Source organism: Diadema setosum, chromosome 6 (genome assembly GCF_964275005.1).
Source record: "Diadema setosum chromosome 6, eeDiaSeto1, whole genome shotgun sequence".
Lineage (NCBI taxonomy): Eukaryota > Metazoa > Echinodermata > Echinoidea > Diadematoida > Diadematidae > Diadema > Diadema setosum.
The window spans coordinates 25,107,477-25,129,217 of NC_092690.1; the positions used below are offsets into that span (position 1 = coordinate 25,107,477).

The 21,741-nt window shown below is 39.0% G+C and overlaps 3 protein-coding genes across 3 annotated transcripts in view; 2 read left to right on the forward strand and 1 right to left on the reverse strand.

The window, feature by feature from the left end:
• LOC140229476 (ubiquitin-ribosomal protein eL40 fusion protein) overlaps positions 1–21,741 on the forward strand; it is a 336,799-nt gene that overhangs the window by 130,046 nt on the left and 185,012 nt on the right. The gene's annotated exons all lie outside the window — the stretch shown is intronic.
• On the reverse strand, positions 3,489–9,756 carry LOC140230038 (TLC domain-containing protein 5-like). The gene is made up of 4 exons (XM_072310242.1): positions 9,693–9,756; positions 7,099–7,361; positions 5,688–5,908; positions 3,489–3,956 (listed from the first exon to the last, which is right to left on the reverse strand). Exons 2-4 carry the CDS (start codon positions 7,325–7,327, stop codon positions 3,567–3,569), a joined length of 840 nt encoding a protein of 279 aa, XP_072166343.1. The 5' UTR covers positions 7,328–7,361; positions 9,693–9,756; the 3' UTR covers positions 3,489–3,566.
• LOC140230039 (ammonium transporter Rh type B-A-like) overlaps positions 16,148–21,741 on the forward strand; it is an 80,002-nt gene continuing 74,408 nt past the window's right edge. Inside the window, exon 1 of the mRNA XM_072310243.1 lies at positions 16,148–16,304. Within this exon, the coding sequence (XP_072166344.1) occupies positions 16,148–16,304 (157 nt within the window). The remainder of the gene's footprint in view (positions 16,305–21,741) is intronic.

Sequence of the window (21,741 nt, forward strand, 5' to 3'; positions counted from 1 at the left end):
ATTAAATATTCACAGCTAAATTTCTCAAATATGTGTAAATCTGGTAGCCAGCTTTCTTGCAATTTGTGCCATTTGCAATTGGAGACAACGAAGGCCATATCAATTATCGTTGAACCTGAATCAAGAAATATTAATGTTTGGCAATTCTATATCACGCTGACACAATGATGGGTCACATATTAATATCGATTAATATCATATTGATCTTCATCAGACACATACGTACATCTATTTGAGAATAACCTAAGTGGTGATGAGTTTAGAAGTGAGAATAGTCCTCTGATACTCATAAATAGATATATCTTCTTGTTCGAGTTGTTTGTAACTGTTGCCTCCCATAAAACATCACTGATAACTCGCAAATTTTGCATCGCATCAAAGGTGAGAAGTCATTGATTTTCCTTCAGAAAAGCAAATATTCTTTCTCATCATTCCTTTGCTGTGATTCTTTATGGCAGCTCAACCCACTAAATTAAATCGGGAAATATCATCCATAAGAGATAAACAGAATATACGGTGATGGATCGAAGCCTAGCATGAACGGAATAGTGAATTGGATACTAAATTCAGTGACAGTAATGCAGGGACACATGTAGTTTTGTGCAGCACTGGACTGCACTACAAGCAGGCATTGTACATATACAGGGTGCCACAAGCCTTCTTACCAATGACAACTAAACCCAATTGCACGACAAGTTACATGGATGGGGAAACACTTGCCTGCTAAATGTATACAACACTTGTCCAAATGTGTGCATTTGGGCAAGTTGGAAAAAATGAAGCCTTTTTTTTTGTGATGCCCTGCTATCCAACGTAGACACACTTCAAATGTTATTCATGCATACTGGAGGATATACGACAGTAACTTCAACAAGTGTTAACAAACACCATCAGCACTGTGTCCATAATCTGGCAAATCAGAAATGACCGAGCATTCTACAAAGAGAAGCGGAAATTACTGTCTCTGTTGCATTTCATAAGTGAGAATTCATCTTTTAACTCTCATCTTGCCATCAGGAATGATAATGCACATATTCTGGAAGTACATTTTCATTGACGTGGTGAATAGATTTTTCCTGGAAAACATATTTGCTATGTTCAATCTGCAAAATGTGGAAGAAATGGCCCACTTTTGTGTTCCATGGACATGCCTTGTATTTCAAATGCATATATCACATCAGAAATCCATTAAGATGTTTCTCTTAATACGGATATGTAATACTCAGTCTTTCGATTCAATTATGAATTCTTACACTATAAAACAATGTTCATAAATACAATACCATGGAACTAACGCATCACATCACATTGCCAGGCATGCTTGGGAGTATGCTACCTTTGACCGTACATCTTTTGAAACACAAAACAATCTTTCAAAGTCACACCAGTTGCACATCAGGCATGCAGAGATGCCAACACTGCATTTTCCAAGGGCTGAGAAGGCATATTTTTGGTGGAAAAAACAGTATTTTTATCTTCCCTGCAACAGACATGTGTAATAATACATTTTTTTTTTTTTTTTTTTTTTTTGGGGGGGGGGGGGGGGGATGGTGTGGAACAAACAAACAGTAGTTTCTAAGAAACCTACCCTAATCCTCACCTATGGGAGGTCATAATCATCAGGCAACCAGACACAAACTATAAAAGGGGCATTTTGTGTTTCAATCATGAATTTACGTCAGTCATGTGTAAAGGGATTTACTTTTATATGCCACTGACTTTCACTCCCCTTAGTGAAAGACAGAAACGAAAGGCCAGAAATTTTCACCTGCATGAAACTTTTGGGAATAATGCAAGGAGCCAAGATTTGCTAAAGTACGATGCACACAAAAGTTTGTGTCTGCACAATGCATTGAATGCCAGTACAATGCTGTACATCATCATGGTCGGCAATTTGTGAAAGTTTCATGCCGCGAATGTTTCTGGTTTTACTGTACATAATGATAAACAAACTCTTAATCTGCCTACCCAACCACAACAACAGCATCACTTTATATAATGTCCAAGAATGAGATTAGTTCGCAGAAATTAGTTACACTGCACATTTGACACTAGGGCTAGTACAACACAAGAGAATGACAGTAAATCTTTGAGTGCCAAGAACTATACAAGAAAAACAAATTTTGGCTCTGTAGTACCACAAGTTAGTTTGTCTTTTGGCATGAAATTGCACATTAGCTGAGTGAGGAGTATGAGTTGAATATTAGAGCAGCACAAATAAAAATATGCACAGGGAAATAAATGTGCCAATCTACCAGGCAGATCTTTGAGGTAACAAAAATAACAGGAAAAGTAAAGTTACATTAATTAGCTGATACGATACATAACGGATGGATAAAAGTGCCATAGAACCATAGATTGTCGATAGATGGTAAATAAAATCTCGACATTGCACTACCATTAAACTACATTTCTTGACCAATCATTTCTCACGGGCTGCCCTACATACATCTTTCTATGACTTCCATATTAGAATCACATCTCCAGCCTGAATAATATCTTAAAACTTGACAGGTTTCTTCAATTACTCTTCTGGATTTTTTTTTTCCCTTGCTTATAATTTTGCTTTTAGAAATAGCCACATATGTTGTTCACTGGTAATAAATATGGCAAGAGACCTATCAATACAGTGCACTCCCGTTACAAAGAACACGGTCATAATGAAATTCTGGTTACAATGAAGTGAAAATTCAGGAAGCAACAGAATCTGCTCCATGTTTTTCTATTCTTTATTTGTTTTAGTCATGACAAAATTTTGATATAAAGAAAAAAAAAACTGCCAGTCCCGAGGACTTCGTTATAATGAGAGTCCACTGTATTGGACAACTCATTGACGATATTAAAATCTGCGATATAAGTCTCAATCTTAGAAGACAAAGGTTTTATGAAAGATGAAGTACTTGCTGCATGGCCATGAGAGCATCAAGATCCATTCTTTTTTTTTAATATGGAGTTTCTTAACTGCCAAGTTTTTAATTATTCTATTTCATAATAAACGTATGAGGCATTATTGGCACAGAAAGAAGGAAAGAAACAGAGAGATAATTTTAGCTTACTTCACACAGTGATAGAATCAAGATGATAGGCCAAATGAAAAATATATATATTATATACACTGTAAAAGTAGATATTTTCATGCAAGCAATTTTTTGGGCTTGGCCAGGTAAGATGAATTCACGTTTTTTTAATTCCACGAAATCACCATGCTCATTCATGGAACATATGATGTGCAAAAATACTAGCATTTACCTGCCCTGCTTTCTGGTCACAACATTAAAAGCATGAAAACTTCCACACTGCAAAAATTTCCACTTAGAAATACAGTATATGACATGATCACATGGATGTGTCCAATATAATAGATTTCTACCATTCCACCTGCTTCAAGTTCCCTGGTATCCACAATATAAGTATGTATGTATTAAATGCTGTATATTTCAAACTGGAACAAATGTCTCTCTCTTTCTGTGTTGTTTTCTCTCTCTCTCTCTCTCTCTCTCTCTTTTTCTCTCACCATCTGACCTACATGCACTCAATCACACTTAAGACCCTACTGGAGTTTGCATCTAGTCCTTGTGTTCGTGGTTTCCCGCTGATATATGGCCATTCTCGTTGTTGCCGGGTGTGGCTGTGGCTGTTGCTGTGGCGACGTCCCCATTGGTCTTGCCATTCTCCAGTCCCCACGGACCGCATCCCGCCCGCAGGGAGCGGTACATCCGGCTGTACTTCCGCCAGGCAAAGCGCGCTATACTGTACATGAAGATCAGACTGACCAGGTACAGCCCGCATGAGCCGATCTTGAAGATTAGCAGGGGGGCGGGGTGCTGGATGTAGTTGTAGAGGGCGTAGGTGCCGATCCCCATACGGCAGAAGGTGAAGGTGCCCATGAAGAGGAGGTCATTCAGTTCATAGGCGAGGTTCTTTGTGTAGCCCGCCTCCCGCATTAGATAGCGTAGCTGGAAAAACAGTGGAACCCAAAAATCAACTTAGCCGACTATAACCAAACACAGATGTTCTTCTGAAGTAAAAGCACCCAACCCCCATCCCCATCCCCCCTCCCCCCTCCCCCCCCCCCTCCCCTCCCTCCCACCCCCCCCCCCCCCCTCCCCCCAGGAAAAATAGAGAGATAGTCACAAATTTCTATGTGTAGAGTGCAGAACAAGCAATATGGTAGTTTCTACCATTTGACCCTACCCTAAAGCCTCCACATCTGTACGGTTTTTTTTTTTTTGCAAAGTGACTGCACTTGCATACATGCATCAAAGTCCAATCACAGCCCTCTTAGTTACATAATGACTTGCTTACATTCAAACTGTCATATGACCTGAAAAAAAAATGAATAAATGATTGATCCTTCACATTGATTTCTTTGCTTTCTCAGAAATTATGACTTGATCGATTTTGATGTTGCTGTTTAAAACAACACATTAACATGGAAAATGTTCATATGAACAGTCGCCATAAAATATTACACCAACAAACTTGAAAAGCATGGCAGGAAATACATACCTATAAACAATAAGCATAAATTAGACATCAATGACATGTACTACCCACACTAATGCTGTCAAGCATTATTGGCCAACCATTTGGAGAAAATCATCAACCTACACTCCAGTAGAATGTACACATCATGTACCAGTAAAGTCCAAGTTTGTACTCTATATGCCTGCAATTATTGATCCAGCCATCGTATAACCTTTGGCATTACACAACACAGTGATGCCAATATTTCATGGCATTCAGGTATTGTACCAGTACATATTACACACCAAATTTTAGAACAAACTATAATGATAAGAGGTAAATACAGCTGTACTGCAATATATTCAATACAAAAGGGCATAAAGAAATAGTACCTTCTACAACATTTACAGCTTCATTATGAAGAGAGAAATATTTGAGTCATCACCATTTGTGACCTGCGGCAACAAAAGTATCCTGAGGTCGCTGACGCCTGAGCCGAGAAAAATCAAGTTTGAAGTCAGATCATCAAAATCAGCCAAACAGTTGGATTTCTGTTTTAAGCAAAATTTTGTAGTCTAATGTATCATCTATCATCTGCCGCAATTTCAAAGCTAAATGATCAAAGGAAAGGCAAAAAATTTAGCACTTTTCTTGGTCATGATTTTCCAACTTTGAACGGAACAGAAACATGTCCAAAGATTTGGATTTAGTGCCGCAGCTAGACTCCACCCCCTGGCAATGAGGGAGTGATCTTATTGGTCAGTGCATGGTATCCTGGTTACTGATAGGTCATGCGTAGACCGCTGGGGTTAAGCTTGAATGAACATTGCGGAGGTTGCTAGGAGCATACCTTCTATTGTCAAGTGGGGAAAACTGTCTTGCCTCCCCTTGATAATGCCAGCGTCGGAAGGAAAACATTGAAGGCAGTTTTCTCAAAACACTGGTTTCCTAAACCACTCGACATGCATGTATAAAATCATCAATACCTCCATAACCGAGTACTTTTATGAGTCATGTTATCTATGAAATTAAAGTGGAAGAGTAGGGGAATAATGACATGTCATTTTAGAAAATTGTCCTCCTCCGACTTTTGGATCCTTTTGTTGTAGCAGGTCACATTTGTCTTCCCCATCTTTCCTCAGCTGCCTGAAAATTTTACATTACCCGTTTCCCTCCATTTTTGCAAAACAAAAACGACACCAAGAAAATCTCTCACGCACCTGTAGCATGGGATTACTGGCCTCCGCTCCAAAGATGGCCGCCCCGACCTCCGTTCCCGAGACGTCCAGAAGGAGCGAGATCGTGATGCAGACGATGGTGAGGAAGTGATGCACGATCATGAAGCCGTCCTCCCGGAACCAGACGCACCAGCAGATGTCGAAGAGGAAGTAGCCGAGGCAGATGACCAGGGTCAGGATCTCGAGGTTGTTATTTCTGCCGCCTGCCATATCACATTGGAGCAAACTTTAAAGGGGCATTCCGGACGATTTTCATAATTTCACATCATGTAGTACATAAATCAACAGCTACATGTATAGATTTGTAGAATTTATTGTGGTTCTTGAGCAGAGAAACGGTACTTTCAAAAACCTTAAGCAAATTACACTGAACAAAGATGATGACATAGGAGCCTCACATATCTCAGAAATGTAGCAGTGTCATTCCATTACATTACCGCATGCTTGCAAGCTCACCTGTGTGTAATCTATGCATGCCTTCTTCTTTTGTTCTGCTTCCTTGAGCCACATCTCATGCATTCTTATGGTGAAACTGCCATGTCATCATCCTTGTTCATTGCAATTTGTTAGAAACTTCGAAAACATTCTTATTTTTCATCCCAATCATTATAAATCCTGAAACTCTGTACCAAGTATAACTAATTTATACATGTTCAAATGTGAAAATTTGAAAATCATCCGGAGGTCTCCTTTAACCCTACAAGTATCTGTGCCAGTGACATTGGATGGCATGTACAATGCTACAAGGGATTTCTGTGTTGATCGGTACTCAGTGCACACAAATGATCAAACCGTCACCACCCGCATCATTTTTTATATCAATCATAACGGCAAGATAATGATGATCACTATATGATATGTTGTATTGGGTTATTAGAGAGGTCTATGGGAGAGCACTTGCGTTTAATTAGAAGCACTCAGAGAGTACAAACCTCAACGAAGGTCATATGATTGCCAATGGCACAGAACTTTCTTAACTCTTAAAAAAAAAAAAAAAAAAAAAAAACCTAGTGGAGATCACAATCCAGCTTACCAACAAAAACCAATCATTAATATTACCTCTAAAATGGCTCAAGACAATGCTGAAGTGATCTTTTATATTTTCCACTATGCTCTATACCTTAAATATAATATTGCAAGAAATACAAGAAGGACAACAAATGAGTAAATTAACTGAGTCTTGTCAATACAGTACTATTTGATTTCTTTTAATGACAGTTTCATGCTGTTTGTCATTTTAGTAAACCTACATGTGAGTAGATCACTGTTTCAAAAGTAAATGGTAATTGTGCCTGATACATTTAGTCTATGCTTTGAAATGATCAAGTAAGAAATTCAAAACATGTTTAACAGCTGCCTTTACGTACTTTCCCTTGTTTGCTTTCACACTGACCTGGATTAGTGATGAACCAGGGGTTGTAGTACATTCCAAAGGTGTAACTCATCACGGATATGACCAGGGCGTGGACACCGGTCACCACGCGGCAGTGCCACTCGTAGCTGCGCTTGGAGTTGGCGAGGCAGAGGATGCAGTAGAGGGACAACCAGCAGAGGAAACTGGCCACCACAGCCAGGGGGACGTTGATGTCCAGGGATTCGTCCAGGCGCTGCAGAAAGCCCATTTCAGCTGGCTGTACGGCAGGTGACTGGAAGGATCTGAACAATCATTACACAAATGACCACATGACATTAAAGTGTAGCAAAGGGGAACAGGCTCTAGGAAGTGCACAACTATTTCTGTTCTAACAGTTGTTCACAACCTTGTTTCAACTTCACTCATGTCTTCATGTACCCTTCCATACAATGAACAACCATGGTACTCTATTGAAAGATTTCATTCATAAAATTATCTTATTCTTGGCATCTTACTCAGGAGTACATTTAACTGAGAGTGACAGACCATAGCAAACACAGAATGTGTCTAAATTTACGGTTTTTTAATCGGTCTGGACAAGCTTTGGGAGTATCAATTTTACGTTCGACACCATGCCACCTGGCAATGATCTAGCCAACTTAAAATGAGACAGAATCTGGAACTAAATTCAGAGGGCTAAGACCCGTGTTTAGTATTAACAACATCCATATCATCCATAGGCCTGGGTACAAGTGTAGCTATAGCTATGGTATAGGCAACAAGGCCAGGGGTGGATCCAGGAATTCCGTAAAGGGGAGGCGCCTTTACAAAATTACAAAGGGGGCGCACGTGTCCCCCTCACTATCCAATGGCAATTCTTCTCAGAGATGTAAATTCATAAAATATTTTTCTTTTTATTTCTTTTGTTTTAACAATAAAAAAAAATCCATCCAATACTACTCAGTGCAGTTGTCATTCTCGCCATCTCGCAGATCCCTCCATCCTGACCGAATCATCATGATCATTTAGACTAGTCATCGATTTGACCAGAATTGGACTAACTTTTTAGGCCATAACTTTACAAACCAAGCGAAGCAGAACCAAACGTTCCCCATACTAGATACCCGTATCCTGTGGCTGTAGTCACTGTAATGTTAGTGCTGTCAATAATTGGGAGTAGATTCTAGTGCTAGTGGACTAGATTGTATCATCGGTATTACTATTATGTAGATTTCCTACTCAGATTGACGCATTTTTTCGTATCTAAGTTGAAATTTAGCCCCGATACTACCCGGTACCAGATCGCAAATCCTGCAATGCGCAGCACGAACGCTGGTCGCAGTTTGATACCGGGACCACACAATTCACACTCACAAAGGGGTCACAGCACTGATCACCGACACCGACAGCGCCGCGCGGTTAGGTACAGTGCAACATAATTTTGAAGGTATGGGACCAAGCTGTATGGGAGACTCGACCCTGCCATATCCTCTCATGACATAATACGGCTAAAAAAAAACATCGTGGTATGAATTAAAAAGTGCACTCAAATTTGAAGTCAATACGGGGAAATTACAGAATACCGGTTTTGCCTCATATAAATTAGCATATTGGTGCGTATAAGAGCCGCCGGAGGCGGGGCCTTCGGCCCCGCCTCCGGCGGCTCTCCCTTAGAGATGAATTTCAGCCCGAAGGGCCGAAATTCGTCTTTCCCGACGTTTGGGGCCCCCAAAAAGGCCAGAAACGGAACGGCCGTCAAAAAGTAGGTTGACCACACAATTTTTATGAAAATTGAGTGGTTTCGTCGGAAAACTGCTCTAAATCGAGATAACTCGAGTAAATCGACGATAAAGAAAATCGACCCGATTTTGACGGAACTATTTTAATCGTGATGACGTCATCACAGCTGGCAGCCCTTCTTCCTTCATCTCTTTTCGACACAAGTCATCACGATACAATCACACTACACACTAGTTTGGCAAGGCAGCGCGTATACGCGTATTGTCAAGAGACATGTGCGCACTCAACTGCTATACGTATTGTACACTGTACTACTAAACATGCGCGCGTTCTGCAGACTCAATACGCGCTACCACTGCCACACGTACGCATAAGCTGTTATGTGTACTGTACTGTACTGTTAATGTATTTGTATTGAGTGCATAGAGTCAACATGGTGGGCTGTCAAGCGCACCCACACAGTGCGTAAGCTCTACTGTAAGCTAGCACCAGCAATTAGATAAGTGATTGTTTTCTAGTCTCACCTAAACTGCTATCAATTTCTAGGATATGGACTATCCTCGACTCCTAAAAACGTGAGTATACATCGTAAATTCGGGTAAATTTTAACGGATAGTCTAGACTAGCATCGTCAGGATCTAGAACTACATTATTCGGGGGACACCCCCGAAACCCCCGAGAACGACGTAAGATACCACACTTCTCACCGCACAGAGCAAAGAAAACACACGTAAACAAATGCAATCGTCGACAGCCGAATCACGGACCGTATCGCTGATCGGATTAATATTTTAATGGTTGCTATCGGCAAGCGTAATTACGCTCTTTTCAGAGCGATTTGCGCTCTCCGTGATTGGCTGCCGGTATTCTGTAATTTACCCGTCAATACTCACCAATGTGTGAAAACAGCATAAAATGTCACTCTTTATGTTGAAGCTGTACCTCTGCCCTAGTAATTGTGACACCCCTGTCTGTGTAGGAATACGATTTCACGAGTTTGGGCTTCTGTCGCAGCTTGTTGAATTTTTGCTTCAAACGACTGGGAAATCACGTCTATTCGGAGAACTGCAATGGTCAGTTACCGTACGTATAAAAAGAGATTTTGGGGAAAAACTCAGTGGTCATCACTGGACATCGAGTTGATATAGGGAGAGAGATGAGCTCTTCTCTGGTTTGCTCGCTAAATTCACAAATAGAGTCTAGAAATACTAAAGTTGATGATTTGTGATGAGCAGTACTAATGCAGTAGGCTACAGAAGGCAGTGAATGTTTTGATTTAAGAGAGAGAGAGAGTAAAATTTCAAATTCAAATGAATTTTTAAAGGAATTCTCTGCATCGAAAATATATATTGCAAATGAAATACAGTCATTTCTTTTTGTTAACAAGAAAATAGAACGTACAGTGTGTACATCCAAATATAAAATTGAGATATATACGTGTACAGATTAAAGAAAAGAATAAGATAACACATCAATTGGGAACCAATCGAGATAAAGTGAATCAAAATGATCAGACTGAATTATGGTACATGTATTGGGAGTGTAAATGCAGAAGACTGTATGTCGTCAAATAAGCATATAGCTTGAAGATACGACAGCATTGAAAGAGAAACAAAAAAAAAAAGGAAACTGGGCAAAACATACATCTTGTATACTTATCAAAAAGAAAAGAAAAAGCAAGAGAAAAAACAGTAATATTCTGGCATCACATTCCAACAACGAAAATTGTATAGACACTATATACGTATACAGAGAATGAGGTGAGTGAGGTGAGTGCTGGTGCAAGTGGAAGAGCCCAGCAGGCGCGCGATACTAGGTACCTTATTAAGATAAGGAAACTTCAATATTATGTTTATTGAATAGTTTGGTGTAAGGATGAGAAGGGGGGGGGGGGTAGTAAAACATTAACAGAAAATCTATTTAGTTTTTGGTTAAAAAGGTCAAATATCAACTAATTCCCATAACTTGATATAATGTACTTTTTCATGTTTGTTTTAAAAGAAAAAAGTGATGTGCATACTTTAATTTGTTCGGGAAGAGAATTCCATATATCCGGTCCGTGGTTTCGGATAGATCTATGAGCGACAAGAAGCTTCATGTTATTTAGATGAATATCATTCTGCAAAGACAAGTAGGATAAAAGTGTACTTTGCTATTTGAGATGAAAGTATCATGGAAGAACAGTAGTAAATTGTTGATGTATTTGAACGTAAAAATGGCGGACTGATCTTTAATATCAAAATCATTTACTTACAATATTTTCAGTCGTTTAAATAGAGGATCGGTATGGGCTAAATAAGGTGAATGTGTACGAATTCGGACGGCTTTTTTCTGCAAATGAAATAACAAATCGATTTTGGGATTTACAGACTGTATTACAGTTGCCCCATACGATACAATATATGATGTGGTAGCACAAAAGAATTGTACAATAGAAGAACGTTCTTTCTCAAAATTGGTTTCAACCTATAAACTATACCAATCGCTTTCGAAATCGAAGTAGGCCTCAGTACCCCCTCTCCCGGCTGAAAACCGGTTAGTGTAGGGTTAGAGCAAAATATTAGGGTAAGGGTTATGGTCATAGGTTAGGGTCAGGATTTGCTAGGGTTTACGTCGCGGGGAAGGGTCCGGGGTTATTATAGCCAACTTGATAGATAGATAGATAGATAGATAGATAGATAGATAGATAGATAGATAGATAGATAGATAGATAGATAGATAGATAGATAGATAGGTAGATAGATAGATAGATAGATAGATAGATAGATAGATAGATAGATAGATCAGATAGATAGATAGATAGATAGATAGATAGATAGATTGATAGATAGATAGATAGATAGATAGATAGATAGATAGATAGATAGATAGATAGATAGATAGATAGATAGATAGATAGATCAGATAGATAGATAGATAGGCCCTAGATAAATAAGTAGACGATGTGAGATACATAGAAAAGTAGATAGATGGACAGATTGATTGATTGATTGATTGATTGATTGATTGATTGATTGATTGATTGATTGATTGATTGATTGATTGATTGATTGATTTAGTGAGTGAGTGATTGTTTGAGTGATTGATTGATTGATTGATTGATTGATTGATTTAGTGAGTGAGTGAGTGTTTGATTGATTGATTGATTGATTGATTGATTGATTGTTTGTTTGTTTGATTGATTGATTGATTGATTGATTGATTGATTGATTGATTGATTGATTGATTGATTGATTGATTGATTGATTGATTGATTGATTGATTGATTGATTGATTGAATTGAAAAGTAGAAATGAAGGGGAAAAGAGGCCTACAATATTCATGCTGCAGGTTCTATAACACAGTCGAGTGTTTCTCTACTGGACAACACTTAGACTTTGTTACCAGCAGAATCATTGCATTGTGAGACAAACGTTCCTAATTTAATGAGCGAGGTCATTACGTTTCTATGGACTAGCTGCGGCAGCACCTGCTGCGCTGCAGCATCGCTCAGGTGCATAGATAGCTACACAAGGCCAGGGTGCGGTCATCACTACTACTAGTATGTACTGATATCTGGTATGTCTCCCTCTAGAGCTAATTCATGACATACGTACAAATTTAATGTTGTTGCATGAATCCGTCAAATTTCTCTTCATTCATTTTCAATGACTTCATCACTTCACTGCCACGGACATCGGTGTCAAATCGTCTTTTGACCCCCCCCCCCCCTCCCAATAAATGGACTACATTACAATTATGATGATCAATAGTACATTCAAACATGTACATCGTATTTCTCACTACATCCATATCAGTCATATCTATACAGAATTATGTAAAATGAGCATAGCCGCGAAGTATAAGGTTATAAAAGGAGAAGAACAAGGAGTAGTGAAGTGTCACCAGAAATATATTATCCAAAACGTCTTTCATCTTTTATGAATAGCCATGGCCGCGGTCCCGATGATCTCATAAACTAGGTTCCCTAGCTTTAAAAAATGTAGCGCCGGCCCTGATATGGGCTACCAAGCCATCTTCTCAGATGGAAAATGAAACCAACAGACAAACAAAATACTCACACTAATTATAATGATAAACCAGCAATCATCATCATCATCATCATCATCATCATCATCATCATCATCATCATCATCATCATCACTTAAAGGCATTGCGTACCATTGGGAGCAGTGATTTAGAAAGTGTTCGAGCTTTAACATTTTGATGCATACGTGTATGTGTAGGTCAGTTGTATCACAAAACATCCTACAATGCACAAGTTTCGCAATAAAGCCTAAAATATAAGAATATTATCACTAGTCGTAAATGTAGATGGTTTACTCTAGAAACAGTTTTGCTTGTTCACATTCTCTATATTTAACAATACATAATATTGATTATACTGATTAACATTTTTCATTGGTTGTTTCTATCCCTAACTCACATATTAGAACTATTTGAAAACACTGAAGATGTTTTTTTTTTTTCATCTGCAAATGGTAAATAATGCCTTTAACTCATATTTGGCTTGACACTGATGAATTTTACTACAAAGCGTAGTTTCCATGTAACACTCTTGCCCCATCCCAAAACAACAATAACGACAACGACAACGACAACAAAATCAGCAACAACGACGACGACGACAACAACAACAACAACAACAACTGCAACAGCAACAAGAACAAGAACAACGACATTAACAATAAACATGCAAATACCATGCACGGTAAATAAAGCTAATAATTATTTCTCCCTCCTGTCTGTGTGAAATACATGCAACATTCAGTCGGGTATGGATACTTCCGTCTCCCTGATTCAGCACTGCTCAACCTTTCATGGCGGCTTTTATTAATCTCTGCTTTGACACAATGATTATTCACGTATAGTGAAGCAGGTGAATGAGGGAGTGACCTGCGAATACCATACCTTGTCATCTGTCAATAGAGGGCGCTGATCCTCACAATCCATGGAGCTCAGCGACAACTTGCCTGTCCATTATTCAAATTCATGAAATTCTTCCGTCGAGATCCTTTCATTGCAACTGATTGACAAATTGCCCTACATCGACGTAAATAAGCACTGAATTGATCAGTGTTTTAGTAGTAGCCATGATAAAAAATGATGGGCGTACATACTCGAGCAGGATGTCTAGTGGAGATGACGCCTGTCCGGTGATCAGGAGGTCGTAGGTTCGTATCCTGCTCGAGTATGTACGCCCATCATTTTTTACTGATCAATTCAGTGCTTATTTACGTCGATGTAGGGCAATTTGTCAATCAGTTGCAAACTCTTCATATGTTCTCAATCGCTGCTGCCTCTAATTCCCCCTCTCTACCCCTCATTATTCTAACTTTCTCCCTCCCTGCCCCCTCTCCCTGGAGTGACGTACCGATAACAATTGAAGAGTTTTATTGCAAAATGAGCTAAGCGCCATTTTTACACATTTCAAAGTAAGTCCATCATCAGATAGAGCAAAATAAAACCTTTCCAATAATAACTCACTTGTGACATAACAAGGAATATTCTAGAAGTTATGATTACAAAATAATCCTGTATATGATCTTATTATTTTCTTTGTTTTTTTTTTTAGGAGCTTTAATCCACATATCTCAACCTGACAAAATGATGGAGTTAGCTCGTTTTGCAATAAAACTCTTCAATCATTTAGAAGGAATTTTCCTGACAAGGGCAAATAGCATTGATAACGACGATTGGATGACACTGAACTTTAATCACTATATTGCACTGACCGTCCCTGGGGCATGGAAGACGTAACAAACATTAAACACTGTTAAACATCAGAAACAGCAATACATTGTACTTGTTGGCAAAACGTGAAACTATTTACGATGAAATCACGTCAGTGAGAATTTTGATATATCATAATTATCGAATGGCAACAATGATTTAAACTGGACCTCCAGACGATTTTCTAGTTCGTGTGAAAATACCAGTATATCTTATCAAACCAACCACACGAAGAGTTTCGGAATAACGAAATAAAAGCTTTTAATTAGAATGTATGCTCAATAGTGCAACCCACGATAGATTCTAGATAGTCATGTGGATGGTCCCCTTATAAACAATAACGAAACAAACGACACACGAAAGAGAGGTTAACCAATTGCCCCCCCCCCCCCTCAAAAAGAAAGACAGATAAGAAAGAAACAAGCAACAACGTTGGAAAAAGGCAAGTAAAACGTAATTTTCAGAGGCCTGCCGCATACGGAAAATAAACTGGTATGGTCTTGATTAAGTTAAGTCTGAAGATCGGGTGGTCGACAACTCATGCAACACGTATAGACTTATGAATAGTCATGAGGCGAGGCGAAACTTTTGCACGCTCGCATTGTCCTCTCAGCCTCGTGATACAGGCGGTCCTCAACCCGAAAGCCACGCCTACTAGTACTTCCGTAATTGATAGCCGTACACATTCTAAATGTACTTCACAGGAATGTACTCTGTGGTATAAAATGAATAAATCTCTTGTTTATCCCCATCAATCCACGACAGTATCCCAGCCGATAGGTCGTTATCCCCTGCGTACTACGAACACACCGTTTTACTGGTAGTTCAGAGTCTGATGTTTTGAGACACCCCAGAGATCTCACCCTCAAATTTCCAGATCTGAGCTTGTAGAATTCATCTTTTTCGCGTATTTACACCCGCGGGCCAATTAATTCATCAAAGTGAACTTCAACCAGATATTGACCTCGAGTAAACACGGTTGTTATCAGTAGTACCAATTCCCCGGTCTCGTCAAAAAGCTTGTTTCGGTATAGCTGACCGACTTGACACGCTGCTGAGCTCAATCTGAAACATTTCACAGAGCAGTTGCAGAGCGCGACGTTAAAGGGACTGTACAGTACTGGTTGAGGTAGGGATTCATGTTTTGAACATTCCTATTAAAGTGAGATAATGAAAAGCCTCTTATGAAATATGAAAGAGCATGTAATTTTAAGAAGGATTCAACGTTTATTTGATGAAAATTGGTTTTCAAATGGCTGAGATATCCAAAAAAGTGCTAATAATAAAAGGCGACATGCCCCAACTTTATTAGTATCTCTTTGTTTCACCTTGTTTTGGGATATCTCAGCCATTTCAAAACCGATTTTCATCAAATAAACTTTTGACACCCCTTAGAACTGCATGCTCTTTGACATCTCATAGAGTGGTTTCTGAATATCTCACAAAACGTTAAAAGCTAAATCTTCACCTCGACCAGAACTGTACACACACTTTAAACATCGCCATCGTATGCACAGGACTATTAACACTGCGACAAACAACAATAACATTGAAAAAAAAATCACACTGTAACTTGCTCTGAGAGTTCGACATCAGCAACGAGTTCGACATCAAGATGGGTTTCTTTCGGGGCAAACTGACAGCGGTGCTGCTGATCTTCGAGATCCTGTTCGTCATCCTGTTCGCCGTCTTCGTCCGCTACGATCCCCACGTCGCCGCCCCGGGCGCCAAGGACGACGAAGACTTCTACCCCGTGGACAAATACTACGGGCGTGAGTACATGATAATTATGATTTCTATTCATCATTGGTTCGTTAGAGAAACCCTGTAAACTGCACAAACTATACAAGCAATTTTAATTTATATCATTAACAAGAGTGCAGAATAAAACAAGCACTAAAGGGATCGCATAGTTTTGGCTGAGACTTAATTTCAGGTTTCTAACATTTCTTTTTTTTTTGTGAGATAATGAGAAACCTCTTTTGAAATATGAAAGAGCGTGTAACTCCATGAGGAATTCAACGTTTATTTGGTTAAACTTGGTTTTGAAATGGCTGAGATATCCAAAACAGAGCGATTGTAGTAAAATGTGGGACCCACTTTTATTACGATCGCTTTGTTTTACTTTGTTTTTTTTTTTTGGATGTTTCAGTCATTCCAAACCTGATTTTCATCAAATAAACTTTGAATTCCTCTTAAAATGGCATGTTCTGTACTATTTCATAAGTGTTTTCTTGGTATCTCGCAAAAAGTTAAAAGCTCAATTCTCATCTCCACCAATACTGTACCATCCCTTAAAAAAAAACCAAACAAACACCCAGATCTTCTTTATGTTCCATATCAAAATAGGCATGTAAGGGAGAAAGGCGTCAAAAAAGGTGGAGGCATTGGTCCTTGATTAAAAAAAGGGGGGATGGATAGGTAGGGGGGGGGGGGAACAGGTGATGGGTTAAAGAGGGACTGGACACTAAGTAATAAGTGAAATAGAAAGCAACCGATAGGAGAGTAAAATATTGAGGAGAAGATTTTGCAAATCATGCAACATACATTGTAATAATTCATATATTATCATATTTATATTTCATATGTATATCGTAATTTTTATATCAATTCCGTCCAAATCATTCCATTTCGTCACTGATGAGAACATAACAATGATCAGAATCCTACCGCCACCAGCACTCGGTGGCTTCTATAGACATGGACCTAATGATGGCCCGGCAAAGTTCACTATCGTCATGGATCAGTTACGCTCAATCAAAGTCCAACTCGTAATGACACTTTTTGATTGCATGTAATCAGGCACACTACAAAAACTGGGACAATTTCATTTACATATTCTCCTATGTAGTCGTGCAATATATCATTGAATCTCGACTCGCGTGAGGTACCACCCCGTCTTCTAAAAATAAACTGTTTATTGTTGATGATAACGAGCCTGACTATTAAACTCCATGGATTTTAGCTGAACTGTGCGAGCTGCTGAGCATGAAAAAGAAAACTTAAACAGCGATTGTACAATTTAATACGGTGTGATTGATAAGACGAGGTAGTTCAGACAGAATTAAATGTATCACCAGGCCTCCTCCTCCTCCTCCTACTACTACTACTACTACTACTACTACTACTACTACACCTACTACATGTACTACTACTACTACTACTACTACTACTACTACTACTACTACTACTACTACTACTACTACTACCACCAGCAGCTGACTACTTATACTAATACTGATAACATGTAATATATAGTATTATATTCCACATACTAAGACTCTTGCTAAAGGATTGGTCAAGAGCTGATCACGTGATAAAGCTTAGTTTTGCCCATCACATCACCTGAGAAGAAAAGTTCGTTACACTCTATATGATGGTAGTCATTTTCTTTCGCTGATCTCTTAGCCCACACAGTCCTAACGCGTGATATAATTTACAATTTTGAGTACGCACAAAATAAAAAAGTTGCACTGTGGTCTATCATTTGACCTGGGTCAAGTGATAGACCACAGTGCAACGCACTTACTATTTCGGTGCCACGCGCGGGGCGCGGAGCAAATTCATTGTTTTGTCATCTACGCGCATACGTCTAAAGTAAACTACCTAGCTTAAGCCCTGATGATGCCTAAAGACAGCTAAAACGGTTTCAGATGTGGAATAAAATGGGAATATCTAGGACCCCAGATGTGGAATATAAAGCAAATAATCAACTTTTGGTTTCACGCAATGAGACAAACTATCACTTCCTCGGCGATCTGAATATGAACGCTATCTTTCCTCAGCTGCGCTTCGGAAAGATAGCTACATCCAGATCGCCTCTGAAGTGATAGTTTGTCCCATCACCTTCACCAACGTTTATTATTAAATATATTTTGCTTAATGATCATGACTATAATGATAATTATGATGACGACGTTGATGATGATGATAATGAACAATATATTGACGAAAACGAGGGGGCTGTAATCAGAGACCATATGAACGGGATGGTTCAGGGTGTTGATTATATTAAGGTGAAACTCATTGAACTGGTCAATGAAGACCATTTGAAAGAGTGAAAGTAAACAGGGAGCTTTCATGGGGAATGAAAGGTTGAGGTCTATTTTTTGAGAATGTGCAAGATAGTTTTGTGTGTGTGTTTTGTTTTTTTGTTTTTTTGTTTTTTTGTTTTGTTTTGTTTTGTTTTGTTTTTTTTTTTTTGGGGGGGGGGGGAGGGGTCTATCAGAGCCTTTAAACGCTCCCCCACCCTCCCAAGTCCTTGAGCCTCAACAGTGCAAAAAGACCGGAAAATAATTGTTCGGTTGACATGCACGCACGACTTCAAACGATTTGCATGACAATGATGTCATTCCTTTTAAGGCCATTGTTGTGGTGACTGAATGTCTGAAACAGGGGATCATTGTTTTAATACTTGACGTGTCTCGTGTTTTATTTCATGTTCGTTGTCAACAAACATCAAGTGCGTAGTAATGATGTGACGCAATGATGTGGAAGAAGTATCTTGTTTTTGCTTGTTGAAAGGAAAACTACACCGTGACACACATAATCCAAAAGTATGTTTCAAACATGATGTATATATACAATACCGAAATCAATATTATAAAAAATTAATGCTTCAAAGTAATCAAGGTATCGATTTCCTCTGACCCAATAGAATTAGGGAAGAAAGCACACGGAGAACGGAGAGAACTGAAAGAAATGGAAAGAAAGACCAAAAGAAGAAGAAGAAGAAGAAGAAGAAGAAGAAGAAGAAGAATATCAATGAAAATTATGTATTCTTTTTGTCTTAAATGTCCGATTTCATTGGAGTCGGATCAAATAGTGCACAGTCAACATTTTTATATTGTTTGTTCTTGTCCTGAATGCCTACATGACAAAGACGAGTATGTGTCTCACTCAAGGATTACCGTAAACTCATTACCTCCTCTTTGCTTCTTTTTTATTGGAAGTTGAACTCGAGTGTAAATATAGTTGTCGGTTTAAACTGATAAGGAAATAAGAGTCGCTATATGATAGTTGACAAGAGGCATGGACTCTATACAGTGTATAAAAGAAAGGCAGGTCAAAATCGAGTCATGCACGCGTGTTAAAACACACACACACACACACACACACACACACACACACACAGACACCCCAATATCTCTCTCACAGTTATCTGGCAGCCATCAACAATCTTCCCAGCTGGTATTTATAGTTGATTATTGATACTGGAGTAATAGCTTTAGTGAAGAACATGCGACCAGTGCATGGCATTGTATAAAAGTCCCTGTATTACTGCACGTATACAAGGGATTAATACACGTATCTTCGGTATAGTCAATATTGCACAGCAAAATGTAAGTTACCTGGATTCCAAGCAAAACTTTAAACATAGATTTCCTTGCCTTCTTTTCCCATACGGCATCTTTGGTGCCAAGAGACATGTCCATGCTGATTTGAAATTGTGTTTCTTAGAGAATTATGTGTGCGTTTGCAGTCGTAAGGAGTATTCTGTTCTGTGCAGGACTGAACAGTGCAAGGACCGTCTGATAACCACACATATTGTTCTCGTACCAAATTAAGTGGCTACCCATATAAATTATATTTGCCTGTTTTGTTTTGACCTCTCTCTCTCGCTTCTGTCTGTCTCTATCTATATAACACTCTATAACCCTATTTAACACAATTACACAACACATCACCACTTTTCTCTCAGACCACCCTTTCTGTTTTATGACCTGAAGAGAGACTGGTACAAAACAATTTGGCGCCAATAAATTTGCATTGAAAATAAATATTTTTGTGAGGCATCATTGACCCTTACAAACTGACAAAGTAGTACTCACATTCTTTCGCTCTTTACTCTCCGAGATCGCATCGGAGGTCGGGCCACCTGTCACCCGTTGCCATGGCACGTTGGCGCGCAATATTGTAGAGGCTGGGACTGTGATTGGCTGTAAGTTATGGTCATGGATGCGACGCGACACCCTACACGCACGCATGACCGCGCGTCTCGCGTGCATGTGGAAGGCTGTACATAGGAGTTCATCGCATCTTCTCAATGGACGCACGTCGTGTAGAAACGCATGCTGTTCTGTCATAGTAAATCAGTCACCCGTATGTTCTTGGCGTCCCCCCCCCCCCCGACATTCGGTGAGGGAGTATAGGTGGGAGGGTGGGGGTGGGGTGGTGGTGGGGTGGAGCCATTACGTGACGTTTGGACGAAAGGAAGGTGCACATTATTTTCTTCTTTTAGTTCACCAGGTTTCTTTTTTTAAATTGCTTTCTTGAGTGATTTGCTTTAGATAAAATTGAATTCATCTCTATAACGCAATCGACCGGGGAGCAAATGGACACCAGTAAGTAAGTATTTTTGTAACATTTCAATTTTTTCGCAACAACAAGATTTTCTTGAAGAAAAAATGACAGCCTACTAAAGGACACACAGGAGAAATGACAAGGCATCATAGTCACTTTTAACATATTCATCTTGGATGTTGTAATCTAAAAACAATTTGAGATATAGTGATCAATCTGCTTTTTCTCTATTCTAAGGAAACTCACATGGTATTATCTTTATTTGGGAACATCTCGAGAGCCTGTTTGAAACAAAATAACGAAGCTATGCCTTGAATCCCCGTTTGGCTTAGTTGTTATTGTTTTATTTTTGTTTTGTGGTTTGTTTGTTTTTTTAAATTGTCGAAAAGCACACACAGAGAAAAAAAAAATCATCAAACTCTGTCAGCCACTCATATCGAATGTCTGGAAGTGTAAATGGTAAAACAATTCGTTGCAAACATCCTTACTCTATAGACGTTTGACATGCCGAAAGGCTCTATATCATAAAGTTGAACTTTGGCTCGCGACATTTATAGCATGTTTGAAGTGGGGAAAGCACGCTCCCTTGTCTAGAAGTGGGCAGTTGTAACCTTAACAATCTTCTGTCGTGTGCGACTATACGTTAATGATATGTTATCGCAACATTTTCACCCGTGAATTTAATTTAATTTGATTTAATTGCATTTATTGGTTTCTGCAACCATTTTATAAGCATTGCTTTGCAAATAAAATACATACAGGCCTGTGCACAAAATAAAATAAAAGTACAGGGTACATGTTTACTTCGTTTTACTTACTTTGTAATATTCACTTCGTAATACAAAACTATTCTAATTTAATACAGGCCATTCATGGTTAATGAGCAATTAAAAAAAAACTATTTTT